Below are 20,680 nucleotides of genomic sequence, written 5' to 3'. Positions count from 1 at the left end.
CCCATTCCCTCTTCCTTTCAAAAACTCATTTTTGGTGTCATTTTTGGAAGAAGATAATTAAGTTAAGCAGCATCAAGCAGGCATAGTATTCTGCATTTTTTTAAGCATCATTATTGACCATTATTCTCACTAAGGAGGAGTTACGTGTTGAAGCCCTCTTTGGATTGCATATAAGTTTTCTTTTTACTGCATTATATTTGAAAAATCAATTTGAAAGTCATTGCTCTCATTTATGTCATTAATGTTCAAAGTCTTGTGAAGAATTACTTTTGCATTTCTGTGTCAACAGTCATCTACATTTTAAAAAGGAGAACTTTGATGCACTACATTCAACATGTAGGTTGTAGATTTGTGTTTTGTGTATCCTTGCTTTCTAGGAAATCGAACAGCTTGCATTTTTGGAAACGATGTTTTTCTTGCATTTCCTTGCAATCCTGAAAAGTATTAAAAGATGTAAACTTGTCCTGCATTTTTGTTGAAAAGTTTCCTTCTTGCAAAAGTGCAAAATTTGCCAAAGTGGATTTTTATTTTTTGCGTGTATAGGAAAAGTCATTAGTAAACAATCATATAGGAAGAATTTGCAACATTGTTCTGCACATCATTTGTTTTCCTTACATAGTAGCATAATTTGCTTTGTCAAAACAATACAAAATCCAAAATATTCAAAAAAATCAAAATCAAAACAACTTAGGTAAATCAAAACACACTTTTGTTTGTTAAGGCAACCCAGTGTCTTGCAAGTGCAAACTAACATAGGTGGCAGATTGTGGCAAGTGATTTTTTCCTCTACCCCAATTCCAATTCTCATTTTCAACCAACTGAATGCTCTAAACAAGTAATTCAGAGGCATGAAAGAACATCTAGTTCTTCAAAATAGGATTAGGAGAAGGTTACCACTGTCAGCTCAGCCTCTTGATCCCCAACGACAACCTATTGGCCTTAGATTAATTTATATTGACCTTTTGCGGCTTGCTTTGTCTCATCCCCAAGAAGTCACATGCGGTTTTCCATAAACACAAATTTTGTTGTCATGGATTATCTTTGGGCTCACCTCTTGTTGCAATGATTCACCCTATGTACTCTTGGTTCTCTCCACGGGTCCCATTAATACCAAGCCCATGTGCATCTTGCAAAGCAGAGTTACATGTTTTCATAATCAGAAAATACTCAAGCAAATGATTTTATACTGTATATGAAATTGCCACATGTCCCTTATGGTGCTCAAGAGACTGAGTTTGTGGTTTTCTATAACTGATATCTTCACAAATCTAAATGCCCAAGATTGTGACAATTATCACAATCTCAAGCTTTGTATTCTTGATATTTCTGCTCAAGGATTCCTTCTTTAGAACCCACCCTTTAGTCTAAAATCTAATATATATATATATATATATATATATATACACTCCTTGGTGACTTCTAAATGTGAGAATTTGAATGAGCTCTTTTGGAATTCAACATTGGTCGCATTGTGACGTTTTCACACATCGCCCCATTGGAAATGGGGACCTGTTGTGACGTATTCACACATCGCCCATTGCAAATGGGGACCCCTGCTTTTTGCTTTCTAGGGTTTGTTTTCTAGGTCTTTTAGGGTTTTGTCTATTAGCCTTTGCAGGATGAGTGTTGTCGAGGGGATCGTTGGATTACAGGCTTTGCTTGAGCCAGGGTGAGTCCACAGGGCCCCCAGAATTAGGGTTTCTTTGAGAGTCTTCCTTAGGGCCTGGTTTTGCTCTCATTGCTAATTGTGTCTTGCTTTGTGAGTGGATATCATTCTTGAAGGTCCGAGTTAGGTCAAGTTGGTGAGTGATGAAGTCGAAAATGTCATCCTGATCTTCAAATGCCCTGAAATTTGGCTAAGTCTGGAATGTCTTGATCCTGAAATTTGGCTAAATCTGGAATGTCCTGATCCTAAAATTTGACTAAGTCTGGAAAACTGAAGAATCCTCCAGAAACTAGATTTTGCAATATAACTCCTGGAGGTCCGAAACCACTCTCAAACATCCTGAAAGTATATATGGAATATAACTTAAAGTATAAGTGACATTTCCTTATACTTAAATGTTATATTCCATAAAATGATCCTGACAGAGAGTTCAAAATGTCAAATTTCGCTCCTCACCCTTCCAAAGGGTCCAGAGCGAAAATCTTCATGGACCTCATTGTCTTCCTTGTTAGGCCAAGTCCTTAGTGTCCAAGGCACCTTGAAAGGAAGGATGGACATCCTTTGCCATTGGAAATGTTTGAAAGCATTGAGAAGTGAAGGATTTTGAGCAAAATAGTGAATTTCGCTCCTGACCCTTCCAAAGGATCCAAAGCGAAATTCCTAGAAACACCTATTTTTCCATGGGAGGAGGTCAAGTCCTTAGTTTTTTATGGCTTGGATGGGTGCGAGGAGACATGTTCTTGCCTTTTGAAGTTTATTGGTGTTGAAAAATGATGGAAATTAGCCCAAACCAAGGATTTCGCTCCTGACCCTTCCAAAGGGTCCAGAGCGAAAATCCTAGGATCACCTACTTTCTTTGCAAGACAAGTTAAAATTTTGATTTTTATGGCTTAGATAGGAGTGAGGCAATGTGTCCTTAGTCTTGGAGGTGAATTGAAGTTGAAAGGATGGAGGAACATGCTCAAAACAAGAAATTCGCTCCTGACCCTTCCAAAGGGTCCAGAGCGAAAAACACTAAAATCATCCTTTTCTCCAAATTTTGTGCTAAGTCGGGCCTGGACTAGGGTGAGAAAAGCTATTTGGAATGCCTTGGAAAGATGTTTGACCTTCAAAAATGTGAATTTTGAGCTAAAGTTGGAATTTCGCTCCTGACCCTTCCAAAGGGTCCAGGGCGAAATTCTTATAGGGTCTGTTCCTGGAGTAAATCTTGGGCAAGTTTCATGTTAATATCTTTTTGTTGATGATTTAAGTTGAAAATGCTATGTTGAAATGAATTTATCATGTGTCCTTAATCATCTTTTGGTTTGTTTTGGCAGATGAAAGAAGACCAGGCCAGGACAAGGACGACCTTCTCCAGCCCAGCATCAACAAGGACAACCTTCTCTAGCCCAACATCAACAAGGACGACCTTCTCCAGCCCAGCCTCATCAAGGACGACCTCTTCCAGTCCAACATTTGAAGGAAAGACAAGGTGGCATCCCAGTCATCACTCCTCCAGTCGGGTTGGTCCACTTCAGCATGTCTAGATTCAATGTACCTGACTCATCAAAGATGGCACTAACTTCGATGTACCTACCCCGGCTATCCATTGGTCGAATATTCCAGAGAAGACATGTGTCCAAATAATGCAATTATTTCATTGGTCAGAATTAAGCTTGTAGTAACAAACCCTAATTAGGGTTTCATTGTAAAATCTTGGCCATTGATCTCAAATTGATCTAAGCCATTGAATTGTATTGTGGGCACTATATAAGCCCTGGCTCCTCATTTGTAAAGGCTAATAGTTAGTCAGTAGTTAGAAGGTGAATAGTTAGAAATAGTGAATAGTCAGTTGATAGAAAAGCAATTAAAGTAGAATAGAAAGAGAAGGCAAAGATTGTTGCCAAGATGTTGTTGTAAAAGACTTGTAAAACTTCATTGAAGAAATGGTGAAATTTATGGGTCGATTCAACAATTTGCATGGTCTCTATACTTCTCAAATTTGATTTCATGTTATTAGATGAGTGGAAGAAATGTGTTTGATTGATGGTGAAATTTGTATATCCATACTACTAGCAGTTTGTTGATTGCAGACTTGCCTTGTGTAGTCAACTGGAATCATTCAACTTAAGCTTAACTTCAATTGTCGCTTCTTCATTGATATGCATCAACCTGATGGTGTCTATGCCTGTAGCGATGATCTGAACATCAGAAAGCTTTCCTCCGAAGATCGCACTAACCTTGTGGAGATGGTCCTGGGATGTCAAGACAAGACTTAGTTAGAATTTCATCAAAGGTCATTCATTGCTCCTACATTCTTAGTGTCAGAATTAGATCCTTCCCTCGCCCTCATCCTTTTTTCCCTTTTTTCAAAAATCTAGGCTAGTGAAATCCTGTGATTCCAGCAAATCAGACGTTTAGGTCGTCAAGTGTAAGTCCCCTTGTGATTCCAGCAAAATCACATCATACCACAAAGAGCTTATCCATGAGTAGAGATCCTACATAACAGGAACCTTGGAGTTACTCTGACTGATCCTTCGGCGAGATCTTCAGCAGTCAGGAACTTTGCTCAAGAGAGGATAAGGTACCTTTTAGGTATTTTATTCTGTGTTTGGTCGTGTACAAAATACACATCAACAGGACCCCCTACTTTTTAGGTCCTCTTGGTCATTTGGTTTTGGTTCTTTGGGTCTTTTTGCAGCAGTCCTTCGATCTCCTTGGTTTGCAAGTGTTTTGGGGTGAATTTGATCAAGTCTGCGATTCGTTTGAGTAAATTTGGGTAAGTCTAGAACCTACTTTGTCCATTTTAGGGTTTTGCCCTTCAGACTTGGATTTGAGGCATTTCCTTTAGGGATTTGGAAAAATTGAACATTGCATTGGAATCAAAGCTCTCCAAGGAACCCGCTAATGAAATTTGAGCGAATTCTGAGCAACTTTCTAGTTTTAGAAAATTCTTATTTTTTAGGGATTTCACTGCCTCCCAGATTGTCTTTATTTCATCGAAAATCAAACTTTACTATTTTTAGGATTTTCTATTTTTAGTAAGTGTCATCTCATCCTGTTTTGCCCTAATCTTAACATTTAGAAGTACTTACTATTTATAGTAAGTCTATTCTTGGTAGGTTCTTCACAATCAAGAATCTTGACGCTGAAGACTGAACATTCCTGAAGATTGTCTAAACCCGGAAAATCAAAAAGCAAGCAGTTGATCGAAAAATGGCTTAGTGTGGAAATCATTCCAAAAGTGGAAAGGCGTTGAAAATCCTCCTAAGGCAAGGAATCACTTCAATTCCAAATATGACATCCTGATCTGGAAATGAGCAAAAAATTGACTATGAGCAATCAATGATAAATCCTTGCCAAGGTAGAATGGCTTTCAAGGAGGTGGGCGCCAAATTGAGGGTGTGGAGGAATTTTCCTCCACCCCCAAAAATTCCTGCACCACCCAGATCAGCGCCCAAGTCAAGTGATCAGCGCTAATCTAAGCGTCAGGAGGAATTTTCCTCCTTGACCACAATTCATGCATCATGTGATTTCCACGCCCAGTCAAAGGGTAGAGCGCTAGACAGGGGGGGTAAAGGAATTCTTCCCAAGACATGAAATTTTCCATGGGGATGAATTAGAACCCAAAGCCAGTACAAAGCACTAGACAGAGGGAGTGATGGAATTTTGTCCAAGGCATAGAATTCCTCCATGAGGTCTAAACAGTGCCCAAGACATGAAGCATAGCACCAAAACAAGACAAAGAATGTCCTTCCCGATGAGGAATTCCTCCATGTGATGAAATCGGTATTGGAAGAGGGGCATGGAAATCCCAGTCAAGGAAGAAAATCAAAATTCCTCTCTCAGGTGTGGAAATTTGCCAAAGGATGAAGAATTTCAAGGCAAAAGAAAAAAAATTGATAAAGGAAGAGAATTTTCTCTCTCCTGAACTCTGGAGCTCAAAATGGAAAAATTCCTAAAAAATAAGAAAGGTGATGAATTGATCAAAAAAATTCTTCCCAAGGAGAAAATTACACCCAAGATGAAGAAATTCCAAGAAAGTGAAAAAATTGACTTAGTGTTGGAAATTCCTTCCTTCAAGAAAAAATTCCAAGAAAGTGAAAAATTGACTAGGGTTGGAAATTCCTTCCATCAGGACAAAATTCCAAGAAAGTGAAAAATTGACTGTGTTGGAAATTCCTTCCTTCAAGACAGAAATCCAAGAAAGTGAAAAATTGATGAAGGGTTGGAATTTCCTTCCTTCAGGACAGAATTCTTGGAAAATGTGAAATTTGGCTAAGGATTGAAGAAATTCCTTCCTCAGGGAAGAAATGTGCCCAAGGTGAAGAATTTCAAGGCACAAGGAAAATTGGCTAAGTAAGAATATTTTTTCTCTCCAGACTTCAGAACAAGACAAAATTCCTTAAGCATGGAAAATGGGTCAATGGTCAGGAAAATTTTCCTTCAGGATGAAGTGTGCATAGAAATTTTCCTTAAGGACAATTTCTCTCTTCAAGAATTTTCTCTCTCCAAGAATTTCAGATGTATAGGAATCCTTCAAAAGTGGAAAAGATTGTCAAAATTCTTCCAAGGCAGGAAAATCTTCCAAAACGTCTTTTGTGAGCTTGGAATAGAAAGATTTTTGTAAAGAATGAGTTGGCTACATGCAAAGAGAATATTCGGTATTAATGAAGCATAACCAAGAAAATTATAAACGACGGTGGGGTCTATTTGCATGGCAAGAATCTATTGAACACATGGCAGCATGGTGACGCATTCACCCTCGGAATATTTGACCAAATGACGGCTGAGTCAATGCATGGCGAGGTGGTGGAGCATCATTTGCATGTAGTCGTCGCGTTCAAGAGATGATGGTGCATTTATGGCATCATGGGCGATTTTGCATGGAGGAATATTTATTGCATTTATGATGTATTGGGCAAATTTGAAAGAAGTGCAATTAATGCACAATGGATGCCATTTTTGGCAAGAATGTAATTAATTGTAAGCAGGCATGATGAGCATTTAATGTTTATTCCCACCTTGTTGCATCATGTGTGTGGAATCTTTTGGGTCAAACCCTAATTAGGGTTTTCATGTAATCAAGGCTGGAGGCCTATATAAGGGGGTGACCCCTTCATTTGTAAAGCAGGGAGATTTGTATGAAATTCTGCAATAAGTTTTTTGAGATAATAACAATGAAACATTGTTCTCTGATGGTGTCCACTTAAGTTATTTTTCAAAACTTGCATGGTTTCACCTTCCTCACTTAGAGTATAAGTAAAGTAGTGCTTTGATTTTAATGGAGAATGTAATGGTGTTTGATGATTTCCATGGTTCATACTTTTTGCATCTTGTTGATTATAAGTTGCAGTGTAAAGTTAGCTTGAGCCACTAAATTTGTGCTAAGTTCGATTGTGGATAGTCATTTGGATTGCGCCATTTTGGGTATTCAAATGCACTTTATCGATGTGAAAATCCTTCAACATCCTTGGAAGATTGCACCAATTCTTGTGGAGTTGTAGTTGATATTGGCAAAGCAGAACTTGGTTTATTTGGAATTCATCTATTAGAGCATTATCTATTGGTATCACTGACCTTAGGAGTAGATTCAAATCCTTCTAACCCTTTCCCCTTTAGTTTCAGTCCATTCCAGTTCAATTCATTCGAAGCAAAAGCATCACAGAATTGCTACATCCGATGATGAAGCTCTAGCCACAGCAAAGAAGTGAAAGAATGATCCAAACGTAAGTCCCCTTGGATTACCAACAAACATCAAAGCCAAATGAGTCACGTCCATTGCAAAATTGGAACCTTGGAGTCAATTGTTTGAACTTATCACAATCTTAGCATACAATTGAACTTTGATCTAGACAAAGTAAAGTGATCATTGAAAAACTTTATTCGGTGTTGTGCATGGTCACAAAACGCACATCAATAGGTCCATGGTTTAACCAATTCATTATTTACAACATTTCCATTTCAAAACATGATAAAGCAAACCTTATGATTGACATAATTGACATCAATCTGCCATATTAAAGGATGATTAATTAAGGCTAGGATGATGTTTAGGCACATTAAAAGATATAAGCATCCAATAAGAAAGTCAAATTGAATAAACCTAAATCCAAGGATTTGTCGTGTTTGCCATGCAATTTCATCAATCAAGTTTCTTATGCAAAGGTGCAAGAAATGTAGAGATATAAGCCCTTGAAAACAAGTCAAATTAAATAAACCAGTTTCAAGGAATTTTCATGTCTATCGGGTAATTGCATCCAAAAACTAAGATACTAGATTCGGCAGCTTGACGTCGGAATCGAGGTCGGATTCAAATTGAGATTGGGTCCAATACTGGTTCGGCCTTGGATTCGTCTCAGTGAACGAAATTTGGGCGTCTTCTTCTTTTGTCTATCTGTCTTCCTCCATTGACTATTTTGCCTCTACCTGCGATTGATTGGTGTCTTTCACAATTATTATTTCACGATTGTTGAACCCGTGATTAGTAGATTGAATCCAAGTGATAAAAAATAAAGTAAACTTTAGGAAAATATTAAATAAAGTGTTGGCCCCGGTTCATTTATATTAAATCAAGTAAACTTCTTTTATTTTTATAAAAAAAAAATATAAAAAAGAAACTTTAATTTATATAAGTAAACTTCATTTATTTTTATTTTGATAAAAATAAAATATAAAAATAAATACTAAATCAAGTGATTAGTAAATTTAGGGGTTCAATCTAATGACAACTTGATTCAATCTACCAAAGCATTTGATAAAAATAAAATATAAAAACTATATATATATATATATATGAACGAAGTTTGAGGGGGTTTTGAGGAATACGGCTCTACAACTTTGGTAACGCTTGCGAACGTGGACATTCCTGAGGGGGTTCGACCCCTACGTGTGGAGGAGGTGGTAAGGCCTCCTCCACGAGGGTAAGCCCTTCCTTTACCCTGTTGCTTAGGCTTCCATTTCTGCATTTATTGTGTTTTGTTTGCGGTGTGTCGTTCGTCCAGGATTGTGTGTGAGGGTTTATGAGCCTTCAATGGGAGACTCCTCGAGTGGTAGGGCATTTAATGTCGAACGCCCGCCGACATCTCTTGATGCGGCCAATGGTAATAAAGATAAGTCTTTCAAATCAGCCCTTATTGATTCGCCTTTTTAGATTTCTTGTGATGCCAAGTTTGAGGTTTTGAGTTCCCTAATTCAGAAGGTAGGCAACGGAGGAAGAAGAAGTGAGTACCTTGGCTCTCCCCTGCCTACATTATCTATCGTTCTGAATGAATGTATAGTTAAGGCTATTGATAATGAAAAGGCTAGGTTAAAAGATATTGCAATTTTTTTGGAAATGCCTAGCTCGAAAAATTTTAAACAAATGGTTTAAGAATGTTTGAATTAAAAAATTAGGGTTTCACATTTCGTTTTGTAGAATGATTCAGAAAGCATTATTTGTCATTTTTTTCAAAGACGCCAAATCTCAGGCGGCAGTAGTGCATAAGCAGTTTTGGTCTATAGGTAGTTGCACCTTTAGGGCCCTCAACTAGTCGCACGATGCTATGCGCGATGAGATTCTTGCTTTATCCTGCCCTAGATGGGTGGCAGTTAAAAGTCTCCCTCCGGTTCTGTGGAACTTCATTCCACAATTACTTGAACCTATTGGGAGGGTTATCAAGGTTGACAACTCTCAATCCCTAGATCCTCATCTGGATGCTCGAGTTCTTATTTCGGTTAACCATGGCAGAGATATTCCCAATTTTATTGAGATTAATGTTGAGAATTGTCCTATTTCTTGCCTAATTGAGACCCTAGGTGGGATTAATACTTGTTTTCTTTGGAGACGTGAAGGGCATATTAGGAAGAACTGCCCTATTTTTACCACCCGAAAACCAAATGCTTCCTCCAATTCCACTAAAAAAGTTCATTCTGCAGATAATAATGGAGGTAAAGTGGCTTCTCTGTCTGAGAATGACCACAATAATCATTCCCTATTGATGAAGAAACTTTACTCTCTTAATGAGGCTGTTAAAAATGTGGTTTCAAACCTGGTGGTTGATCTTTCGGTTCTTAATTCCTCTGCCAAGTTTGGGGATTTCACTACAGACACCCCTCCGCACTCGGCTGTTGCTAAGGCTATCACCGAAATTGGGGAATCTCAGAAGGACTCTGATCAGTTTGTAGTCCCCAAATCGCACAGGACTAGAAGGAAGAATGCACAGCAGTTGACCATGGATAAGATTAAAGAATCCAATAGGAACAATAAGGGGAGCACTCACCGTAACCCCCCTAGAAATGGCTCTTGTCTTGTCCCTATGGACGATGATTCCTACACTACCCCGCCTGAGAATAGACTTTCTTATGATAAAAAGGATTCTATGGTTAAATCTATTATTAAAGGATTTGGGGATAAAAAAAGAGCCAACAAAGTATGGTTGGGTTAGGGGGAAAGATCTCCCTCGTAGAGACCTCAAATGCCCTAAAGGTATCCAATAACTTTGATATTCTCTCATAATTGCACTCTAAGAAAGTTAATCCTGACATGGATTCGAAGAGTCCATGCATTTGAGGGGAAGATCTCTCCCCTCCAACCCCCCAGGCAATCGTTTGCCTTGTGCTTGATACCTCTAATCTCCAGGATGTACCTGATAGAGATAGTGCTTTTTTTGATATAATTACTGTTGACCCATCAATTAAAGGCTCTCAACCTTGCCATGGTGCCTTATGATGCTACTAACTTGAGATTCTATGAGGATACCATTGAGGATATCTGTTCCGAGTCTAATATGGAGGCAGAGTTGAATTCCCACCACTCGATCACTAGTGAGGAACAAGATTTTGGGCATAATATACATAGGGATAATGATCTCGACAAAGTTGAAATTCTGGTGCCCGTTGGTAAAGGCAAGTTTATCCGAGTTAGACGTAAGAGAGGGAGGCCTAAAGGATCTAAAGGTAAAATCTCCCCCCTCCCCAAAAAGATTGACTCTAAGATGGAATTGCCCAAGTGTTTTAGCAGCTTTAGGGCTGCCAAGGAAGCCTAATTACTGGTTGAAAATGATAAAGTGCATCTCATGGAACATTAGGGGGATTGAGTCCCTTGACAAAAAGTATGCGGTGAGAAGGTTTCTCAATCAGCATAGAGATGCAAACATAGTAATGCTTCAAGAAGTTGAAGCTATTAAGGGTGGTGTTGTCTTGCTTATTAATGGAAAATGGAAAGATTTGATCCGAAATTATGGCTCCTCACCTTGTAACAAAGTTGTCTGGACTACCATCAACTTTTGTAACACAGAGTTGGGGTTTGTTCAATCTATGCATCCAATGACTACAGAGAAAGAGCAGAGAAGTGGCAATGGCTCTGCTCACTTCCAGATATTCCCTGGATTATCGGAAGTGACTATAATATGATTGAATACCCTCAAGACAAGTTACGAGGTGTCAACATGGATTGGAAGGGAGGGGAGAAACTACACTAGATTATGATGAAGAATAAGATGAAACTCTTTGATCCCTTGGAGGGTCTGAAGAAGGAATATGAGGGATTATGGTTTACTTGGTGTAATTTCCAACAAGGCCATAAAAGAATCTATTGTAGGCTGGATAGATTTTACGTCAATAAGGATTCCTTTTCTTTTATACAAGATAGTAAAGGTGTCTCTGTTAGAGTTTGTGCTTACTCATTATCAAATCATCACCTGATTGTCTCCCATGTTTGCTTACAAGGACAGATCCACTGTTAAAAATGTGAGGGGCGAGAAATTCATCTTAAATACCAATCTCTTGAAGGACCAAGATATTTTCGCTGTTATTTTTATGATAAGGCAAATTAATAAATGGAACAATGTCCCAAGTTCAAACATTAAAAGATGGAATCAAAATATTAATAGTTGGAAATGTTTACCTTAAGACTATTGGAAAGAAGGCCAAGGGTAGTAGGAAAATTGAGAAAGATCTGATTGATAACCTTCAGATAATGGAGGCTCAAGCCCAAAATGACCCATTCAATCTCAGGTGCACCCAACCTATGGCACACTCCAGAAATCTTTTGAGAAATATTCAACAAAACAAGATTAAAGGAGCCAAAATCAGGGCTAGAATGAACTGATTGCAGCAAGGGGACAAAGGATCTAAGTTATTTTTCAATATGCTAAAGCAGAAGGAGTATAAAGAGAAGATTGATAGAATTTGGGTTGATGGGAAAGATAGTGGCTGATGAAGAGATTAAATCTGAGTTTTTGCACTATTATCGAAATTTGTTTACCTCGGAAGATAACCCCTCCTATGTCTTAGCTCGAGATAAGTGTAAGAGACTGATTCTGAAATTGGTCTCTACTAAGGATGCTATAGCTCTCAAGGAACCCATTTCCATTAATGAGATCAGAAAAGCCATTTGTTCTCTGAACAATGATAAGGCCCCTGGCCCAAATGGCCTGCCCATTGAATTCTACAAGGCTAATATTGATTGGATTAGCAAAGATCTTCTTTTGATGTATAAGGAAGCAGTTGATTTGGGTTCTCTTGGTCCAGACATCAACAAGGGGACTATTAAACTCCTCCCCAAAGATGGGGATATATCATTAATTAAGAATTGGAGACCCATTACCCTCCTTAATGTTTCTTATAAGATCATTGCCAAGATTTTGGCCCTTAGGCTTGTGGATATTCTACCTGGCTTTATAAGCTCTACTCAGACTAGGTTCATCAAAGGAAGATACATCCTTGAGAATCTTATTACAAGTTGGGAAGCCATGAACTAGGCGAAGACTACAAACCAAAATGTGACAATGTTCCTCCTGGATTTTGAGAAGGCTTATAACCATGTGGAGTGGGGTTTTCTTATGATGATGTTAGAAGCCTTCGGTTTCCCCAAAGAATTCTGCCATATTCTACCATTTGGTTCAGGTCCTGCTTAGGGAAACTTCTGCTCAGGTGGAAATCAATGGGTCTCTCACTAAAACACTTAAACTAGAAAGATCCATAAGACAAGGTTGCCCCTTGGCACTTGCCCTATCTGTCATTGCTTCTAATGCTATTTCCTACTTGATGAGAGATGCTACTCTATCACCAAAAATTAGAGGAATCACTCTACCTAATAAGGTTGACCTGTTAAACATTCAATTTGCTGATGACACTGCCTTGTTTGTTGAATTGAAGGAGGAGAATATGGAGTCTCTGATGACTAAGCTCAGTATTTTTGGTGAGGCCTCTGGAGCTAGAGTTTCCCAATCCAAATCTATATTCTTGGGTTGGCTTGAGAACCCCCCTAACTGGCTGAGCAAGTATGGGTACCAGTGGGGGGGACCATCTAAGCAAGTTGGGTATCTGGGCATCCCTTTCTTTGTCTGCCCTTATTTGAAGGAGATGTGGCTTTGGAACAAGGGCAAATTGCAGACAAAATTAAGGAAATGGGACAAGCATTATTTGTCACTCGCTAGGAGAGTTCAAGTTTGCTAGAAAATTATTTCATCATACAACCTATACTATACATCTATTTGGATGTTCAGCAATTACCAAGTTAATGAAATCCAAAAAAGCATTAGAAACTTTTTATTGTCAGATGGGAGAGGAAATAAGAAGAAACACTCTGCTAAATGGGGTTGGTGCTGTTTGGATAAAAGGATGGGGGGTCTGGGGTTGAAAGACCTCAAACTTCAAGGTATTGCTCTTGCTGCTAAATCGATTTTTCATGCGCTGGAAGGAGATGAACCTTGGAAGGTTCTTGTCAGAAACAACATAGGGATGGTTGTGCCCAAACAAGCCAAGACATGGAAGTCCCTCCCCTTTAGTGACCTAGTTGCTGGAAAGTTCCCTGTCTCCACAACAGGCTCTTATGTGTTTAAGGCTATACGGAAGGCTTGGGAATCTGTTAGGTCATGGGTCTCTAATTGTAGGGTCAGCAATAATGGCATTATCTGTGGGGAAAGGTCTATTTGGTGGAATCTTTTCCACAGAGGCAAACCTCTTGCTCTCATTCAAGGTTGCTCAACTAAGAGCTGGGCCTTAAAAGGTATATGCTGCTTTAAAGATATTATCACTAATTGCAATCTCATGGGCTGAATTGTCTCAGAGATTTCAGATTCCTGTGTTCAACTAAAAGACCTACTCTATGCTTAGAAAAGCCTGTAATGTACTTCAAATTCCTAAACCATGTATAAATAATTATGACAAGTATCTTTCTTACACCTGGACAGATGGCACTCCTCTTATGAGGACCAAAGCAAAGTTGGTTTATAATACTTTATGTTGTAATTCCGATCTCATTGCTCATATTAATGCTATGTGGTGTACCGATCTTTCTAACAAGCAATGGCTCAATATATTTACCAGATTTTGGAGTAGTAGCACTACTCCTAAGAAGAAGTGCTTCAAATGGCTTCTTATTTTAAACAGACTTCCCTTCAGGAATGACCAGCATGCGGTCGATATATGTAGTGCATGCAAAGTAGCAGAAACTGCTAACGATATATTTTTTGATTGCATCATTGCTAAGGAGATTTGGCTCCTATTTAGAATCACTATTAGAGATACTGTTAACAATATGGGCATTGTCACAGGTTTTGTTCATGGCTTAAAAAAAGCCAGTAATCTATTTTGGTTTACTTTATCATGTGAAATTTTATGGTATATATGCAAGATTAGGAATGAGGATAAGTATCAAGGCAGACTTAGGATACTTACTGAGTCTTTTAGAAGACTCACTTTTTATCATATTGATGTGCAAGTCACTATTGTGATGAGATTGGCAAAGAAAAAGTTTGAGAGATTCTTGAAGGATGGGCATACAAGAGTGTTCAGCTCAGAAATCTCACACGAGTAACACTTGGAGCAGTTTCAACATGGAAAGAACCACGCTTGTCAATGCGTTAGGCAACCTTCATGAATGAGATTAATGAAGGCAGGAAGATGGAAAGGGAATACTTAACTCAGCTGGCAGCCCATGGAGCAATCCCTATCAGGAATGACAAAGCAGTGATTTGGATGGAAGGTCCCCTTGGCTGGATAGCCTGGGTGGACCAATTAGTCTTAGCTTGCAGTATCCCCAGAATAATGTTTTTGTATAAGACAGACAAATGTAATAGAATGTTTTTGTCTCTAGAGAAACGCTATATTGTATATACACATATATAGAGTCACTGTATTTTGTAATGATGTAATGAGCCCCATACATATGGCACAATGGTAGTTAGTTGGTCAAGTCCTGTACTCGCAATCGGTTGGCCACATAGTATGGTCATTTTGATGGTATGGTCTGTTATTTTTGACAGCCTCTGCATGATACTTGTACTGTTTATACTCTATATTCAATATAAAAAATATATAAACACATATAGCTAATTGTATATATGTACAAACGTGCTCGTACGCAAGGAAAAGAAATTGCCGAATCCGCAAATCTGTACCCGTACCCGAATCGGTAACTTAGTCAAAAAACGTCGAGTTTATTGTAATGGCGCAAGAAATGTAACCTTCCAAAAAAAAATTGGTTTGGAACCCAGTTTCAAGTCAAGTTAGGTATGCACATCTTGATAACCAAACACATAACTTTAAGCACAATTTTATATTTCAAGTTGAACTAGGTTTCAAAGTTCCTTCATGTCAACAATTATATCACACAATAAGTTCCTTCGCAAGTATATATTTCTTTGAGACCATATTTGGATGTGAGAACTCACCCAAACATGATGAAACAATTTAATTTGGTTTCCCAAATCATGTCCCTGGTAAGATCTAGCAACTATTCGCGTAGGACCACCTACTTGACTACCTGAGCTTATCGAACTATCGAATCATCAACAATTTAAATCATTACAATGAAATGATGTGATAAAGGAACCAACCCAAGGAAATATTAAATGAAATTAAAGTTCATTCCTTGATTCCATGAACCTATTGGGGGCAAAAGACATGTCAAAGAGATAAAGTCATGCAATTGGAAGTTTGAACGAAATAGGATTATAAAATGAAACCTAAACATAATTAAATCTATATAAAACTGCACCAAAATTAGAGATAAAGCACCCATACTTGCGACCCACCTCATCACTTGGTTAGAGCTATCAATAAATAAAAATAGAAAAGTAAGGAAATAACCCCAATCAGGAAACATGACACAAGAGGCCCAATTACATATGGTTAAAGGATTTGTTGAGCTCATAAAATTATCGTGCCCAAAATACTAAATCACTAGCATGAGAAATACAACCCTAGATGTGAGAACAATTTACCCTAATTTCAAAAGATTAATCACACTCACAAAGCTATTGTCTCTAAAATCATCATCTCCTACACAACACTGAAAGGAGAATAACTCTTGCAGTAAGCCATGATTAAGAGCTAAAATAGAGTCAAGTTAGACATGATGTTAAATCCCCTACAAAATCTTTCCTAAAATTTTCTTGCAAATTTCCACTTCAGTTCATAGGCATTTTGTCATACAGTTGGCAAAGAGTGAATGATTTAACAGTTCTAAGTTTGAGCACTACAATTACTGCAATTCTCACTTCACATTCAAATAATAAAGATTCAAACACATATATTGGTAACAAGGCTGATAGGAACTCTATACTGAAGCTCATATTACATTTTAACCATTACATTCTCTACATTTAACTGCAAATACACATTATATCAAATACTTGTATGCAGATTAAGATTAAATAAGTGAGTACCCAAATGGGATAGGTGACAATCAGCTGGTAGATCACAAAATTTCCCTGCTGTTAATGCTTTCTACAGAGAACATTCTCCTGAAGGCTGCTCAACAACAATGATTACTGGTTGCAGTTTTAACCACACGTCCCTCCTGTTAGATGGTTGCAGCTCATATATTAAGTTCTTATGGCCAACGACAAAACAAGATGGTCTTCACGCCCTCACTCAACACCTGCAATCCTCCTTCAAACTAAATCAAGCTCCTATAGAAGTCTCTTAATGTGGCAGCACATCTTCTTTCCCTAGAAGTCTCTTAATGAGGCAGCACATCTTCTTTCCCAACGTGGCAGCAAGACTCCACTACAACCCATCTTCTAAGCATGCAACTTCCTTACCATGGCATCCAAAATATGAAATCCCTATAGTTGGCAGCTACAGTAGTCTGTTGTAGAGTAAACTCCAGAGAATATCCAAATAAAAGATAATCAATCATCATTCCTTAAATATATTGTTTGCCTACAAAAATTTCAATAAATTTTCCTTTCTCAGCAAACTCTTATGTCCATCTGTGAATCTTGTTCAAATCCATCTTCATTGACTGGGAAAATCTCTCTTCTCTAAAACCAATAACCCTTAGGGTTTTCATCTTAAGGCTTGAGATGAACAAAAATGTCCAATCTTCACAATGACAAATGAAAATGACCAAAAGATATGGAATTTTTTTTTGCCACTCCTTTTTATATCCCTTTCAAACTTTCATGAAACTTTTTACTTTATTTCTCATAAAATGACCCCTTTTAATTTTTAATTCACTTTTGGGCTCCTTGAAAGTCATTTTAAACTTAAATAGTTACTTTTATTAATAAAACCAAAGTTGCCCATAATTTCAGATAACCTAGATTTAATTAATTAAATTATTCCCTCTCCGAACCCCCAAATTAGCCTACGGGATTGAAATAGGCTAAAGGGTGCTCTCAGAACACTTAGGTTGAAGAAAGGGACATTACAAATGAACATCATGATAACTAAATACCTGACTTTAAACATGATTTTGTATCCAAAAAAATCTAGAAAGAATTCCCTCACGTTTGGAATTTAATCATGCAGCAAGTTCCTTTGGAATATTGTACTCTTGCAAGATCAGATTTTCGTGCAAAACTCACCCAAACAGAATGGATTAATTTGACCTATTTAAATGATTTCTCACATTTGTGACTTAATCCGCAATAAAAAAGCATTTAAGACCAATACCTATCAAAGGAAAATGGAATATTGATGAAACAAAGCTATGGAAGGAGGAATCTCAAACATGAGAAGCTTATGAAATGAAACCGAAACTGATTTAAAGTCTGAATACTATAAGGATCATACTACAAACCAAAATTATGTGAAAATACCCTAGGGCCCACCCTATCACTTCATTAGAGCTATTAGTAACCAAAACCCAAAAAAGTAAGGAAATGGCCACGAGAACTCATTTTCATGTGAGAAGCAAATTAAAGTTGATGTAAGACAAACACAATGAACCACAGCTAACTCAGCTCTTATAATACATGTAGATTTCGTTAATCTAGGCAATCAAACAAAAGCAATAATAGAGCAGGGGACAAAACCAGGAACACCAATCAGGAAAAAAATTGTAAAACAAGCACATAATCTGTCTGAAATAAACCAAATTAAAAGAGAATATGGCAAACTAAATAAAATAAAACAAGCGCAACTGTTGAAGCAACAATAATTACAGCACTTCGGAAACTCATTTCTAAACAAAAATAAATTGCATCCTTTAGCAAAACTAGGAGGATAGTGTACAAATTCAACGAAATTGTTTTTGTGTGGAATACGAATTCATATAGGTGAATCAGCCATGGAGTATCTATGCTAATCATATATCGTGTACATATAGGTAAATCAAGTGTCAGAGCAATTTTAGAATTAAGCAAATTATGTCTGTCACCAAATCAATCAACACTATGACACATCATCTTCCTTTAATCCATCCTTCCACTCTTATGGTAGGGTGTCATACTATCCTTCTAATAGCAGCCAAAGATGTAATAAACAGATCCATTGCCCCTCTACAGTGTATGCATCCTTTTAATCTTGTTCACCACCGCTGCTACCCAATTCACCCATCATCTTGACCAACTGGATTTGTCCTTCACCCATATATATGTACCCCAGACGCCACTTTTCCTTCAATGAGAAACAACGGCTCAACTTCTTCAAATCTTCTCAAACTGCTTTACCAGCATTCGTTACAACACTAGGTGCCCTCTCTGCAACAATATTGCGGGTGGTTCAAAAGTTAAAAAGGTAAAGATTGATTTCGAGTCACCACCAAGCACAAATACATGCCTTCACCATCAAGCCCACACAAGTTGTACTAGAATAGTTTCCAATGAGGTCCAAGTTCACTTGCTTGAATTCTTTACCTTTGGAGTAATTTTCCATATGATCTGACTTATGCAACAGTTCCATCCAAGTGCACTAGTTTACGAGTCCTCAAAGATCACTTTAATTCATCGTTCAACGCATTGCCAAATACGAAGGCTCATCTGCAAGCTAAAATCCACAAACCAACATGCAAAGTCTCTAAAAATTTCACACTATATATAATAAGTCTTGCATCTTTTGATGTAAATTCCTCGACTCCATGTAGTGATCATCGCTTTTATCATACACATTAAAGAGAGAAAATGGAACTAAATTATGGCATGCCACCGACCATTTCAGTCAGCACAAATGGTATGTTTTATAAATTAGTCATTGAATTTACGTTAAAATAGATAAAAAGCTTATGAATCCTTGCCCATGTCTCAAATTTTCTTGATCCATCAAATATAGGAACGTCAATCTTTAGCATTCGTGCTAATTTCAGCTCTACGACATTTATTTCTCTTATTTCTTGTCCATCCGCTATTATCGTTTCACATTATGCTAGGAAGTCACAATCCAACCTGAAGAAATCATCATTTGCCATGTGAGCTCCATATAATGTTATAAGAGGATCTTCATTAAAATCTCTAGCGTTTTGTTTTTGTTTTTTTTCTTTTTGAAGAAAACTCATATTCAGACTTAAAAGAAATCAGCCCCTAATGTTATAAGAGGACCTTCATTAAAATCTCTAGCGTTTTGTTTTTGTTTTTTTCTTTTTAAAGAAAACTCATATTCAGACTTAAAAGAAATCAGCCCCACATGAAGAGAAGAGTGATGAAATATAGTGTCATTTTGTATATATAGTTTTGCATTTAGGAGTGCTTTTCATCTGATGCCCATGTTGTGCATAAGGTGTTGCATGGTTTGTATCATTTCTCCAACACTCCCATTTATAATCTCAATATTCGGAACCATAGGCTGGGAACGTTCGTCTATAATCTGATTAAACACGCTTCTATATAGTTATTTTTCCAAGTCCGTTGTGGATTAATAGTGTAAAGCACGAACCGGCAAATTCGCCTCTAATCATATTAACCGACGGAGTTAAGCTACAAAACAACGATGCAGAAATTTCTCCATGCCGAGCAGGCAGATGGTTGATCATAAGAATTAAAGATGGAAAAGCAATTCACGATACTTAAAAGGCAGTGCATACCTATTGGGCATGTTTGCCCTTCTCTTCAAAATGAAAAAGCACTTGATACTTAAAAGGCAGTGCATACCTATTGGGCATGTTTGCCCTTCTCTTCAAAATGAAAAAGCACTTGATACTAAAAAGGCAGTGCATACCTATTGGACATGTTTGCCCTTCTCTTCAAAATGAAAAAGAAACAAGTGCTACGCGTCTCCCAGCCGCCCAGAAACCCTTCCCCTTTATAATTGACGGAAATCCTCTGCCTTTAAAGTCCTCTGGTGAGAGAAGAAAACCAATGGAGCTGTTAAAAACAATCTTGGGAACGGAACTACCGATAAACCTATGGTTCCATGTCTCTTTAAAAATTTCATGTTAGAATTATCGAGTGATACGTGGAGGTAATTGAGAGAAAACGGCATCTTTTCCCTTCGATAGTTAAAATTGTAAATGCATTGCCTTTTCCCTTGTTTTGTTTGATTTGGTTAATAAGTTTAATTAGAAAAATTGCATATACATTGTGTAGTGCATGATATCAATTGGTAGGGCCATTTAGCAAGTGATGTTTGTGTAACAAAGGTCTTAGTGGAGAAGTGATAGTTTCAAATGATGTATGCATTCACTTACATAGATCCAAACTGTAACAGCCAAAAATTTAAAAATAGATAATGTATTAACTTTTCTAAAATTTGCGAAAATAAATTCATGAATTACATGTTAGCTGAAAATGAAACCGTTAATAACTAACTTTCACTTCAACTAACTATCCATTTCAGCAAAAAGGAAAATAACTAACATCTCATCAACTTTATAATTTTAAGGAAAGA

General features: G+C 37.6%; 1 protein-coding gene across 6 annotated transcripts in view; it reads right to left on the bottom strand.

Moving 5' to 3' along the window:
- LOC131065664 (E3 ubiquitin-protein ligase makorin) overlaps nt 1–20,252 on the bottom strand; it is a 64,392-nt gene extending 44,140 nt beyond the window's left edge. For 4 of the 6 annotated variants that reach the window (XM_058000262.2, XM_058000253.2, XM_058000271.2 and 1 more), the window contains exon 1: nt 19,878–20,004. In XM_058000262.2, the coding sequence (XP_057856245.1) occupies nt 19,878–19,942 (65 nt within the window). In that variant the 5' untranslated portion in view covers nt 19,943–20,004. The other 2 variants (XM_058000265.2, XM_058000257.2) reach the window with 2 other exon arrangements.
- Between the last annotated feature and the right edge of the window lie 428 nt (nt 20,253–20,680).

Source organism: Cryptomeria japonica, chromosome 1, assembly GCF_030272615.1.
Source record: "Cryptomeria japonica chromosome 1, Sugi_1.0, whole genome shotgun sequence".
NCBI classification, from domain to species: Eukaryota; Viridiplantae; Streptophyta; class Pinopsida; order Cupressales; family Cupressaceae; genus Cryptomeria; species Cryptomeria japonica.
The sequence above is the reverse complement of the archived record's forward strand: the minus strand, read 5'-3'. Positions and strand labels throughout refer to the sequence as shown.